This window comes from Idiotropiscis lumnitzeri, chromosome 3, assembly GCF_059441095.1.
Source record: "Idiotropiscis lumnitzeri isolate Australia: NSW breed Sydney's pygmy pipehorse chromosome 3, RoL_Ilum_1.0, whole genome shotgun sequence".
Taxonomy (NCBI): Eukaryota; Metazoa; Chordata; class Actinopteri; order Syngnathiformes; family Syngnathidae; genus Idiotropiscis; species Idiotropiscis lumnitzeri.
The window spans coordinates 23,278,913-23,292,665 of NC_142393.1; the positions used below are offsets into that span (position 1 = coordinate 23,278,913).

The window sequence follows — 13,753 nt, forward strand, 5'->3', positions numbered from 1 at the left end:
ACTGTCGCTTTAAGAGGTTGTTGCATTGACAAGCTGGTGATTTTCCACTCAAACTGATATTAAGGCAAGCGGTTCCAACGAGCGTCATGGTCACGCGGGTAAATTGTCTTAATTGTTTCAATCAACATTGAACGTGATAAACGTGACTCGGAAGAAGCCACCCCGCGTACAGGTAAAGACGTTCTTGTGCTTTTATTTCCATGTGAAGTCACAAAATGGCATTAGTACAGATGACATTTAATGTAACGCTTTAATGATTGGTGACTTTGATGTCATGCATGCTCATTGTCTGTGACGTTAAGATGCCGTGTTTTATTTTGATGCTGCTGCCCAAAAAAAAAAAAAAATCTTTGACCATTGAATCTAGGTAATTTACATGTGAAGCATCTTATAATAGCTACTTCTCACTGCTATTATATTATTATTTCTGCATTATTATTTTTAGAATATGACTGGATTGATTGACTCGGCTCTTACCTAGACTATGATTAATTGGAATGGCCTTTAATAACCCTGATAACCTTTTTTTGCCATGATAAAATCTGGGTTAACTTATTTAAAATTCTGAACATTGTTTGCGTGTACTCTTTTATATTGCTTGCAATTCAATATAATGCACAGCCACACTTAAACAAATATGAAGGTAAATATTAGATTTGTGCCGTCTTTTATTAGTTTTTTGTATACAGTCAGTTGTGGAAAAAAATGTTAGACCCCCATTGCTTTTTCAGTTTCTTATTTATTTCAAACAAGGAACATTGGTTTGGACACATAACTGTAAAAATAGCGCTTTAGGGTTTATTTAATTCAAAAGCTGATATATATATTTTTTTTATGTTTGTGATTTTTTTGTAAAAAAATAAATAAATAAAATATATACATGAAGGTAAACTATTCAAATAATCAAACAAATCAAATTTACTTTATCTAAAATATACATTTTTTTAAAAAGGTGCAAATGTAAAAATTCAAGAATGGTTTCCTTGTAGAAAGAACCAGTGCATTGATGTTTACTTGCTATATACTTATACAATAAAATACAATACAACTTTATTTATATTTCGCATTTCACATGGAGCTGAAATAAATTGCCATAGAACAGTTGTAACATTTAAATAATTTCAATAGAACGCTCACATTTTGAATTCAAGTATGCACATTATATACTATAAGACATTCTCAAATTATTTTTTTACGATTATGCCAATTTTGTAATCGTTGTGTGTAATAATCGTAATTGTAATTGAATTTCAATTAATTGCACAGCCCTAACTGTAATTGAAGTTTCATCTCCCATTACAATGATGTATTGACACTGGTGGCAAATCTACGTCAAAGCAATTAAAGCACCCTTGGAATTTTTAAATCACATTTTTATTTCAACATTTTCTGTCAGAAAAATTCATACATGAATGTGAAGCTCGTGTTGTCTGTGCGCAATAGTTGACAAAGTGACAGCTAAAACGTTACATAACAAATGTAGTCCATAGAGCATGACATGGGCCAAAATGCGATGGATTATGTTGTCATGCAGAGCTTAGAGGGGTCGAGGGTTTGTGTGAGAGTGAGATAGAACTTGTCTTCCACTGATTCCTGTTCCCCTGCTAAACTGTGCAAATCTTGTCAAGGACCCTATTAGTTTATAATTGATTGTCGCACGCCAGCCACTGTGGACTCACTCTTGGAGCATTGAATGGCGTCTAAACAGACTGGGAGAATCTGCATCCATATTTCCTTATTAGGCTATGTTATAGGCTCATACTGGACTTGTTTACAGTGCACATGATGATAAAGCATGTGTCGTGGCACAATGGAGGACAAGGACTCAAAGTGGTCTGCATACCAGAACTGCTGCAACATGTTCATTAATAGTGATGCTTGGAGTGTTATGAGGGACCCTCTGCGAAAGCATGCTGTTGATGATTTTTGTGACGTCTCAGTGCGAAATGGAAAATTCCAGGACGCAGTTTGGATAGGACTTGGATTGCTGCAGGAGTATTTTACATTATGTATTTCAGCAAGTTGACAAATGGAACAATATGGGTCCCAGACGGAAATCGCAATTGTGTAGCACAAGTAATGGTGCATTGTAGTTAATTCTTTCAGCAAAGTAACACTGGAATAAATACGATTACAGAACTACAATTGTAATTTTGTGACTCGTATATACGAGGTGTCCCATTAACTTGACCGTGGATTGTGAATCAATGACACACACAAACAAATTTTCAATTAATTGTTTAATAAGTCTGTCAATCTTGTGACTTCCGGGTCAATATCACACTGATGTTTGATGTTCTCATTAGATATCGCTCAGTCATCATGAAAACGGAGCAGAATAATTAAATGTGGAGGTCTTATTGTAAATGTTCAAACATTTGCACATGACAGTTTTAAGTCTCTTAAAATGTATCTCAGTCGTGCTGTTCTTTTTTTATTAATTCGATATATGTTTTTTTATGTCCCATACGCTACATTATCTTTAGTGTATAAAAGATGAAAAATATGGTTTTACCGTCCCCAAAAAGTGATTTGATCTAATCAGTCGTGTGTCTCGTATATATTCCTCTTTCATGGCCTGCTGTTGATTTGCTGCCTTGTTGCGAATTGAATATATGCACAAATGTTTTATCATTGTCTTCATATTCTGTGCTTAGTTAGATAGTGTTCTAACTGAATTGTGTTGCTAAATAATGGCCTATTCTCATGAACAAGCCCCCATATTTTGCTCTTTGCACACTTACATTGTCTTTTTATAGTTAATTTAGAAAAAAAAAGGTGCGTAATCTTGGCCAGTATTGTTGGATGTCTCTCGGGCTTTCCTGTGTGGAGTTTGCATGTTTGTCCCCATGCTTGTGTGAGTGTTCTCCAGGTCTACAGAGTGAAGGCTACCCCCTCTGTTTACAATGTGATTTATTTATTATTTATTTCCTCTGCCTGGCTCGTTATCTTGCAGCAGTGGCTGCTGGAATTCACATAAGAGATAAATGTGTATGAGGTCAGTTCCACAGCAAAGTTTAACTTGAATGCAGAGCAAGTTTGCGAATAGTTGGCTCACCTTTCGCGTACTTGCTTTTGGTGGTGATACATTTTAAGATACAGTAAAAGAGATTTTGAGCATGTTCTGAATTTACATGTCACAATGGCAACATTAAATTACATTGTTCATTCATCTGAATTTAATGTGGATTATTTTTTAATAAGATGAAATGGAATTTGGAGTGGAGCCCAAAAATGGGGTCCATTCCTTTGAAAGCAGTGTGGTCCCCAAGCTTTTTTGAACCATATTCCGGTTTCACTTAAGGACACATTTTGACGGATCGGCATAGAAACAAACAATTGAAATCGCTCAAGTGTTTAATTGAAACCTTGCGCTTGTTTCTATTCAACGAGTCGGAATCTTTCTTTCTTTCAAAAAATGCTAAAGGCTTGTCTTTAAATGGCGGTCACTTGACTGGTTCGAGCTCTCTGAGCAGCCTGGTACCAAATGGCCTGTGGCCTGGTGCCTGGTATCTGCTGTCCATGGCCCGGTGGGGAGAGAGCCCTCTCCAACGTCTCCAACTCGAATTAGAAGCGTGAGTGTCCGTGTGTGTGCGTGTGCGCGTGTGGGCTTGTGCGGAGGGGGTGGCATAGAGAGCAGTGGGAAGTGGAAATTTACAGTCTCCCATGTTTGTACCTGAGTTGTCTGTCAATGCAAGGCTCCGTCCAATCCCTGTTTAGGATTTAATTGTCTTTAGCTGCGGGGCGTGCCCTGCTGTCAGATCCACTTGGAGTGACCCGAGCTGGCATAAATGCACTTAGTACAGAGGAATGGTGACAGCTGACGACGACAAACTTTTGATATTGTTGCAGCCATGAAGGAAATGTAAGTTTTCTTTATTGTCTTCAATTGAAAATGTGATGTTTAGGGAGATTATACGGTGGCCGAGAAAGGTCACAACAATTGATAACTCCGCAAGGCAACAACACTGAATCTCGGCATGACTTCAGAAGCCACAGCACAACAACTTTTAAAGTACAGCGCTATTGCAACAGCCACAACAGAAGTGACCGAAACTCCCGCGGGATGGGAAAAGACGTAAAGCTGGTATCGTAATAAAAATAGTTGTTGTCAGAAATTATTAGTTTTTTTTTTTATTATATTTTTGTGTTCCCGTGGTCTGTCATTTATTTATAGCGTATTTTTAATATTCCGTGGCTAATATCACGTGAATGTAAGGTTTAACATTACAGTTTAATTTATTTTTTAATTTTAAATGAGCTTTTTTTTTTATTTTAATTTAACATTTTATTCATAACAGTTTTTTAAAATTTTTGTGGTTTTGACGTCCATTTAAGTGTGTTTTTAAATTGCTTTCACAACTGTCATGCAGGAGATAGAAGTGGCGGCTTCTATAAAATTGTACGACTTAAAATGAATACATATGAACGTTTTAACTGAGTTTATGAAAATGAATTGTGTGAAATCACAAAGATAGTTTGAATGAACTCCAATCTAGTATGCAGCATCAGAAGTCATGCAAGCAGGTGCAGGAACATTTACAGGAGCAAAAGAGGGGAAAGGGAGCGAGAGGATGAGAAACGGTGTGGGTGAGATTGAGTTATGTAATGAGGCTGGAGAATGGAAAGCTACTCAGTTTGACTTGTCATGCATAACGAGGAGAGAAAAATGCCACAAAATGATGACACAGTGCTCACACTTGGACAGAAGACTATTGAGGTGAACGAACGTGTCAATCTCAGTGTGAATGTTTGAAGTTTGATGGTTGTCATTTGTAAGGTGGCTGTTATTTATTATTGTCCTGCTTTTATTTGATTTGACGCAACCTTGGCCAGCAGTCATTCACCTCCTATTTCACAAGAGGTTAACTGCCTGAGGTTGAGAAATGGATGTAGTACGTAGTCGCTAATATATCCCGTCGTTCCTGGAAATTTCCATTATAAGCACTCGATTGACCTTAGTGTAAGCTTGTGAGTAAGCGGGCTAAATTTGGACCTATGAGATAAATGTCAACTTTGTCAGCTTTTAAGTGCAGAATGTCTTAATTCCCCTTGCTATTCAACCCGCAAAATGTACAGATAAAAATGTTACTCGATTCAGTAACGTCTTTATTGGTTAATCGGGACGAGGGCTCAACAATTTTGTAAAACAATCTCATTGCCCGAAAGTCAAAATCTACCCCCCCCCCATCTGTATTGACATTTAACATGCCATTTAATTTTTTTCAACGTCTTCTTGTCATGAATTTTTTTTAAACAATCAATCAGAATTGCAATAAACATTGAATATTATATTATGTTAAATTAAAGGCAAATTAACCATGAATTAATGAAACTTATTTTTTTCATCGAATACAATTAAAATTGTTTGACTTGCAGCCTTTTAGGTGTTGACTGCGTCACTTCAATGTTTCATGAAACAAAGTTCCGGAAACATGTGGACTGCTTTTAAGCACTGGACTTAAGTAGGCATTATAATAAATAAATAAAATATTCATGCACATAAAAAAAATAAAGCCTGTCAAGCGACCAAAATGATTTTTCTTTTTCAAAACCGCAGCCTTTTGCGATTTGAAAATTCTATTACAGTCTGATACCGATTTTAGAATTTGCCCCAAAGGCGACTGATATTAAAATGCAGGTTGTCTCGATTTGAATTGGCCACCCAAACAATTCTCAAGTCTTGAATGACCTCCACACATCAGCTGCTCAGATTAGCAAGATTAGCGCCATGCCACTGAATATCATGTACCCAGTGATTACACAGCACTCTGTAACGCAATCAGGAGACGGTATTATCTCCCTAATGCTCGGCGCCTCGTCCCGCTCACCTCTGCCTGCGTCCATCTACTCTACATGTCTTCTGTTCCCTCTCCCTTTCTCCGCAGCATGGCCCAAAAAGAGAAGCTTCAATGCCTGAAGGACTTCCACAAAGACACATTGAAACCCTCACCGGGGAAGAGCCCGGGTACGAGGCCCGAAGACGAGGCCGAAGGCAAGGCTCCGCAGAGGGAGAAGTGGGCCAGCAAGCTCGACTTTGTCTTGTCCGTAGCCGGAGGCTTCGTCGGATTAGGGAACGTCTGGCGTTTCCCTTACCTTTGTTATAAGAACGGTGGAGGTAGGTAGCAGATGCGCGAAAGAGAAAGTGTTCAAAGTAAGGAGAAGTCATCTGATCAGGTTGCTGTGTCGGTCACGTCACCTAGGTGCATTCCTCATCCCTTACTTCATCTTCCTGTTCGGGGGAGGCCTGCCGGTCTTCTTCCTGGAAGTGGCACTGGGCCAGTACACTTCTGAAGGAGGGATCACCTGCTGGACCAAGCTCTGCCCCATCTTCACTGGTCAGTTCAAACACACTCTGCATCGCTGCTCATCAGAGGTTAGTCAAAGTGGGCAAATGATCGGACTGCTACCCGACATTTGGCATTCTCGGTCGCTGTGCTGTCGAAAGAAATCTGCAGTTGCGCCATGATACCTGAAAAGAGTAAAAAGTTAAAAGCAAGTGTGTTGTCACATTTGGAATGCCAAGTGTATACATTTTTTTTAAGCGCTTATCTCACTGAGCCACGACTTCTTGCGAGTGTTTGCGAACGTTGCAAATGTTGGTTTTTCCGTCTGGGATTCTAAAAGGTTGAAAACAATTTTTGTTGTCGCAAAGAAGTTTTGAACATGTCGAAAAATTGTTTGACACAAGTTAACCTTTTTTGGACACCGAAAAGCCAACATTTGCTACGTGCACAAACACTCGCAAAACTTCTCTGCACAGTAAGATACTAATTTAAATGGATAATTTTATACATTGACTCAATAAATGTTGACAAATACTGATTTTCGGAGCAAAGTCAATCAGGAAATTGATCTCTGGACGTCAGGTGAACGACGTGAAAGTTGATTCTCTGATGTAAATCCCCTCCTCCCCAAAGAATAATTTTCCCCAAAGACGCTCAATTTTACTCCATGATCTTAAATATACAATCAGCAGTGAAGATGAATTCAATTAATGAGCTTAACGTCATTATCCGATGAGCACATACCAAGACACGAATGATGCATTGCAGCTTGTGTGTGTCTGCGCGCGTTTATAATAGATTGATGGGTCCTTGGTTGTCATGGAAACAGACAAGACAGGGGAAAAAAAGACAAGTTGCCTAGCAATGAGCTCTGCATGATGTGTTGCCACTTCACATTCAGGATTTCGGAAGACTGCAGCATGCTGTTTTGGTCAAGTTCGGTGAAACACGTAGACAGTAGCACTGTGTCCCCTTGAAACCCCCCCCCCTCCCCACTCCTCCATAGTCATGTTCACATGAGACATTGTAAAGACATTGCCGCCTGTCCGTCTGGTAGCTTCGAGAGAACGTCTGCGTGCATCCGCAGACTGGCCAATCACACATCAAGCCCACCTTAATAGCTTTTTATCACCTGTCACATTCACATCGGTTTGCATTTGGCATGCCGAGGTGTCAAAGACTGAAAGATGATTTGTATGAAACTGCTGAAGGACGAGCAAGAGGGAACGGGGGAATTGTGCGTCGAGGTTCAAAGCGAAGTCATCCAAAAATAGCAGAAAATCTTTCTAGATGCTTGCCCCTCATTGACCTCAATTGTGTGAATGGCAATCGGTCGCGAGTAGTAATGAGTTGCTTAACAACAGCGCTTTGTTTACACAGACGTCTTTTTCACTCCCTAGTTGTGCCGTTAACCCTTGGAACTTGAATCACTCAGCGGGGAGAACAATTTCAGTCAAGATCGATTGAGAAATCAAAAGCCAAACCAAAACAAAATGAGATCAAATATCTTGGCCTCTCCGTTCTAATTGGGTGTTGTTTGACCTTTGACCCACATGCCAGCGATAAGATAGTAACAGTCAACACCACGATTGAAATGAATAAGAAACTTGTTCACAAATTGCTATTATGTGCAGGAATAAATGCTCCAACAGCCTTCTGGGAACATTTCTCAGCGTCACCTTCATTTTGGGAAAGGTTGGAAATTTGTCACTGTTTAGACAAACATATTTAACCAAGCGAGTTCGACCTCGTTACTGCGCTGTTTTGAGAAATGAAATATAAAGATTAAGGCTGTAAAAAAGAAGACATATAATACTAAACTGATCTGTTAAAAAGCATGGCAATAGAATTGGTGAACAGATGGATGCATTTGCGTCACATGAACATTGCACGGGTATATCATCCTTAAAAGCGACAACATTTAATACAAAGATTTTTTCACGCTGCACATGAACTCAAATAAGGAGGAGCCGCTTTCACAGTGGCTCAAATGAATACAAGTGTGTGAAAGGTGTTGAGCTGCATAGTGTCAAATCCACAGCAAGTTATCACTCCACAGCTGTTTGGTTTTATGGTTGCCACTGACAAAGTTAGCCTCCGTGGAAGAATTTCTCAGCATAAGAGCCAAATTTTCCCTCAGGAGGAGGTGGAGGTTGACGACGGGGCTAAAACGGGAGATCATTATCTGGCAAGACAATTTGACGAGTAATGGTAATGTTAGAAGTCGCGTCACGTCGGACATTTTATTCGGTATACCTTCAGAGCTTCCGCCATTCTCCGTGGCAAGGCTCCTGCAACATTGTGGAAACATTCCTCGGAGCTTTTGCTCCGTATATGATAGCAGGTGCTTGCCAATTTGACATCTTTGTAGCACTACTTCTTAAAGGTGTGGAATCTGGTGAACGTGACAACTTTCTATAGGTGATCTAATACGTTCCGTTATGGTGAGCGTGGATTCATTTCAATCCAGCCCTCAGTGGACGATGTGGGCCAAATTAAGACCAAAATGAATATCACTTATTATTTGGCCTACTGTATGTAGCCTTCCAATCATCATTTGGTTTTTAATCATTTTCAGAAGATTATCTGGGCTATATAAATGCATTACGTAATGAATAGATTTGTGCCAATTGGATATTTTTTTGAGCTGGCGTACCTGAGTGGCAAGCAGTGACTCACATGTAACGGTGCTTTTAATTGTCTCTTTCTCGTCTGCAGGTATTGGCTATGCCTCAATCGTGATCGTCTCCCTGCTGAATATCTACTACATCGTGATCTTGGCCTGGGGGCTTTACTACCTTTTTCAGTGCTTTCAGCCTGAGCTCCCCTGGGCCAAATGCAAACAGCCCTGGAACACAGAACAGTGCGTGGAGGACACAATTCGAAAGAATAAGTCCATTTGGCTGATGGCCAACGTTACCAACTTTACCTCCCCTGTGACGGAATTCTGGGAGTAAGTATTTACTGACTGGCTGACACACACTTGACCTTATTTGATCATTTTTTCAAATAATGGTGCTTTAGCATTTCAAGTCCCTTGGCTGGTTTTGAAAAGTAAAAAGAAAGCTATCAATTAATATGTAACGTGTATTCCGTCCAGACGCAACGTCCTGAGCATCTCCTCCGGGATCGAAGACATCGGGCCCCTCAAGTGGGATCTGGCACTTTGCCTGCTGGCGGTGTGGGTTATCTGCTTCTTCTGCATCTGGAAGGGTGTCAAGACGACTGGGAAAGTAAGTCAGGAGATGGAGGGACGTGGGCTATGATTGTTATTGTATGTCGTTTGCCCTCAAAAGTGCCCCCATAAACTGGGCCAGGACAGCAAGGAAATGAACTCTCTTAAAAGTATTTATGGGTTTGCTGTTGAATTATTACCTGTAGTGGTTCACTTGTTAGCTGATAATGTCAGTCTTATCTTGTCCTGGATTGTGAAGACAGTTGGGTAATGGCTAATGTCGCGTAAGACCTGGTAGGAATGTGTGTTTTGGCAAGGCTGGACTGTAATGACACCTTTTGTCTTGTCTAGGTTGTCTACATAACAGCAACTTTCCCGTTTGTGATGCTGATTGTGCTGCTCGTACGAGGAGTGACCCTGCCGGGGGCATCGGAGGGCATCAAGTTCTACCTTTACCCTGACTTGACTCGCCTGCAGGACCCAGAGGTAACACTGGAATTGATTGAAAATGTGTTTTTTTTGGCTAATTTTGCCGCATACAAACAAATTATTAACCTTGTTTTATGAGTGCCCCAATTTAATTATTTCTTTATTTATTCAGTCAGGAGCTGTCGTTTGGTTTAATTTTTGATTGTGTAGCCAGCCGAATTTGTAATTATTAACAAGCTTCGGAATAGAGCGTGACATGGGAGTAAATTGTCACTCCCGTCCCATCCCAGTCCCATGGAAAAAATCTGTAACCGTCTGGTTTCAGACCAGAGAAAAAAAAACGTTGAAAACACCTCCCTTCTCCCGGTAAAAATAACTTATATTCCCATACTGCTCCCATTTTGGAGGTCAGCTACATAAAATCAAACCAACAAATAAAAAAAATAAATAAATAAATAAATAAAAAAAAATTAAAAAAAGAGGGACACTCTGAAGTTATTGGATAATTCTGCTCTCATCCACGCTAGAGAACTTTTTTTTTTTTTTTTTTTTTGGCCGCCATGTGTGCGCCGTTATTAGCTGGCTGGCTATTTGTATCTTTGATTATAGACCAATGAAAGGCCAGTGTTTTGGGATCATGTAATCTAGCGTAGCGACTTTTTTTTTTTTTTTTTGCCATTAGAGAGGTCATGGAGATTTTTATAAGAATATCATTCAATTTCCCAGCCTAATTTTCACTCATAATGACACAATTATTAAAATGAGTGCAAAATAAGTATCATTTAAAAATGTAATTTATTCGATAATTAGATTAAATTAAATTATGTTTATTTCATCAACATTAAAGTTTTAAATTAAATTAAATTGATGAAAGGGGGAGCGGTTTGACCTACTGAACCATTGCTGCTGATTACAAAATGAAAAAACTTACAAGGTTCATGGAGTGCATGACTTTTGGCACATTTCACTTGATAAAACAAGTAAATTTTTTTATGACAACACTTTTTGTAGGGCTGGAACAAATTGTTTTTTCAATTCATTCCAATAGGGAAATTTCATTTGATATATTCAGTATGCGTACTGATGAGGAATTCTTTTGTAACGGATTCAACTATTTGGCAGGATAAAATTTCGATAACCAATCAATTGTCCGATTAAATCAATAGATTTATAATGAACTTATTTTTTGGTCCTGGAGACTTAAAGATTTGAATCACAGCCAGAGCAGTTGAGTGTGCTTAAAAAAATGACAAAACATTGGCAGATATTTTATCACCTAATGAGTAAATTCACTCCTTCAATACTCGGATGTATTAGTTATCAAGTGCCCGCTCTTGTCCCGACTCAAAGGTGTGGATTGACGCGGGGACCCAGATTTTCTTCTCCTACGCCATTTGCTTGGGTGCCATGACGTCACTGGGGAGCTACAACAAATACAAATACAACTGCTACAGGTGAGCGACGCCTCCCCCGGAAGAGGGACAGGGGCGGGTCTGTAGTCGTGACGCGTCCGAGACGGTTACGTGAAAAGAAAATGGGAACTTTGGTTCCGTCTGTGTTCATTAACAACCTCCATGACATATGTGTGACATAGGGACTGTTTGCTGCTGGGAGTCCTCAACAGTGGTACCAGCTTTGTGTCTGGCTTCGCAATATTTTCCGTCCTGGGCTTCATGGCACAAGAACAAGGGGTGGACATTGCCGATGTGGCAGAGTCAGGTACGAGGGTCCAAGGTGCTGGCAGTAGTGATGGTGGGCGCTGCTGCCAAACAGAAAAGACAATTGGAGATTTGTCCAAAAATACAGTCCAAAATCAAATGAAAAAAAATCCAACGCTGCTGAAATGTAGGGGTATCGGCAATTGCACACTCCTTGAAAAAAAAAAAAAAGAAGAAGAAAGCCTTAAGGAAGTGATGCACACGTGTGATTCCTGCTTCACTTCGCCACGAGCAGATTTCCCTGTGTGGGTCAGGTGCCAGAGGATTGGGTTGACATCACTTTAACGAGCGCACCAGTGCAGCTTCCCTTTTGCTCATTTGTGTCGTCGTGTCCCACATCCAAGCTGCGCGTTTTCCTGTTGTAGCTGTGGGACACGGCTAAGAAGATTGGGCCTCGCGTGCAATCATTGGCCATGAGTTCTTCACTGCCAGTGATGCGCCACTTCCTTCCTTCAACTCCCAGTTCTGTTAACAAGCCGTGATTCGCCAGGAGTGGATGACATCCTTTCTGATTTGGATTTCTTTTTCTTTTTGATTTTTTTTCATTGTCATGTGTTCTATGACTGAGATGCTCCGCCTTTCAGCATGCTCGCTGCTGTAGTTAATCAACTCTTGCTTGGCTTCAACACCAACGCAGTCGGTCCTGTGACCTCGAATGACGTGATCGTGGCTGTATGACTGGGATGATTCGTGTGTACGTACCGTAGTTTTATTTTGCTCTTTCATGAGAGCTCCGAGGTTTGATGATGTTGAAAAAAAAGATGACTACAATCCAGCCCTGTCATGTGACATTAGACAACTTCACTACTACTCACTCCATTTAATTTGTTCTGCAGTTCACCAAGTCACTCGTATAGCTGCCACCATGTTTAGCACATGTGGTGGCATATTTATGTCAAATTAATACAATTTGTTCCATGACGTTAATTTCTTGAAGCAGGGGTCTTCAATCCTGTTCACTCTGCACAAATTCATCTTTTTCCTCCTTGACAATCGCACCATGTTTTTGTGGTTCAAAAGATTATTACTGTAGGGTGTATTGTCTGGACACTCAAAATCCAATACGAGGGTTGCGTTTTTTCCTACAGCGTTTGATGTGAGTTACATAACGGTGCAACAGCGTTGCCAACTGTGCATGCGCACGTGTATTTATTTTTTTGCAGCAATCCCTTTCATCAATTTATTTGTCACTTTTGGCCACATTGCTCAGTGTGCTGTTGGTCAAAGAAAGTTATTTGTACTTGTGCTGCTTTAATTTTGTTGCAAATGATGGTGTTAAGTTCTTAAATGGTGAGTGAGCGATGACTCTTTCCCTGTTTTTGCAATCGGCCAAAAATCTGGGAAAAAACATGGTAAAAAACAGTTCAACACTGTAACAGTCTTCACCTTTACATACTTACATATGTAATCTTCAACTGTTGCCCATTTTCAGCAGTTCTCCTCAATGGATGGAAAAGCAAATTTCTAAATTTGACAGAATCTTTAAGGATTATGAAGTTTTTCTATTTTTCTAAACTCTCATTTGTTCCTGTCACTTTCAAGAGCATATTTGTCTACTAGGTTTTTAGATCTGCACGATTTGTTTTCATTGTACTCTGCTTCATCAGAATTTCTGTTTTGGGTCTCTGTAAGGTTTATCTTGTTCTCTGGTGTAAAGTGTTTAGGATAAGTGTAGATGATTCACCATGGCCAGTGTTACTCGCGTTTACCCAACATTGAATGAGAGCACAGGACTTTATTGAGCGCAGCTGATGAGTTGATATGAAAGAGCTGTGAATGAAAGCGCCTTTCTATTATATTGGAATCCAGTAATTGAACATTTCGTTCAGTTGTAAATGTGAGATAATAAAAGCGTAATAGGTGATTTAGCTTCCGGCTTTTTTGTTGTTCTATTTTTGGAAGGAAGTAAAGGTTGCTTGGCTGTAATGAATTTCTTCACTGTACTCACTCCTGTGAATTGAAGGTTGTTTTTTTTTTTTTGCTTTTTTTATGAGCGCTATAAGAGTGACGAGGTGAACTATACGATCAATTAAAACTAAAGTTAATGTATACATGGTCTACTTCAATGAGGCTGAGTTTAAGGGATTGCTTGCATTCTGACTCATGTATTATCTTTATTGCTGTCCTCCAAGTAAACACCTGCG

The 13,753-nt window shown here is 39.8% G+C and overlaps 1 protein-coding gene across 4 annotated transcripts in view; it reads left to right on the forward strand.

Annotated features, from left to right (window-relative positions):
* Positions 1-13,753, forward strand: part of LOC148340482 (sodium- and chloride-dependent taurine transporter-like) — a 26,981-nt gene continuing 13,228 nt past the window's right edge. For 3 of the 4 annotated variants that reach the window (XM_088290463.1, XM_088290461.1, XM_088290464.1), the window contains exons 1-8: positions 3,703-3,865; positions 5,889-6,118; positions 6,204-6,338; positions 9,006-9,240; positions 9,388-9,520; positions 9,814-9,948; positions 11,242-11,345; positions 11,486-11,610. In XM_088290463.1, coding sequence (XP_088146589.1) covers positions 3,855-3,865; positions 5,889-6,118; positions 6,204-6,338; positions 9,006-9,240; positions 9,388-9,520; positions 9,814-9,948; positions 11,242-11,345; positions 11,486-11,610 — 1,108 coding nt within the window. In that variant the 5' untranslated portion in view covers positions 3,703-3,854. Of the gene's footprint in view, positions 173-3,702; positions 3,866-5,888; positions 6,119-6,203; positions 6,339-9,005; positions 9,241-9,387; positions 9,521-9,813; positions 9,949-11,241; positions 11,346-11,485; positions 11,611-13,753 lie in introns of those variants that run through there. The other variant, XM_088290462.1, reaches the window with a different exon arrangement.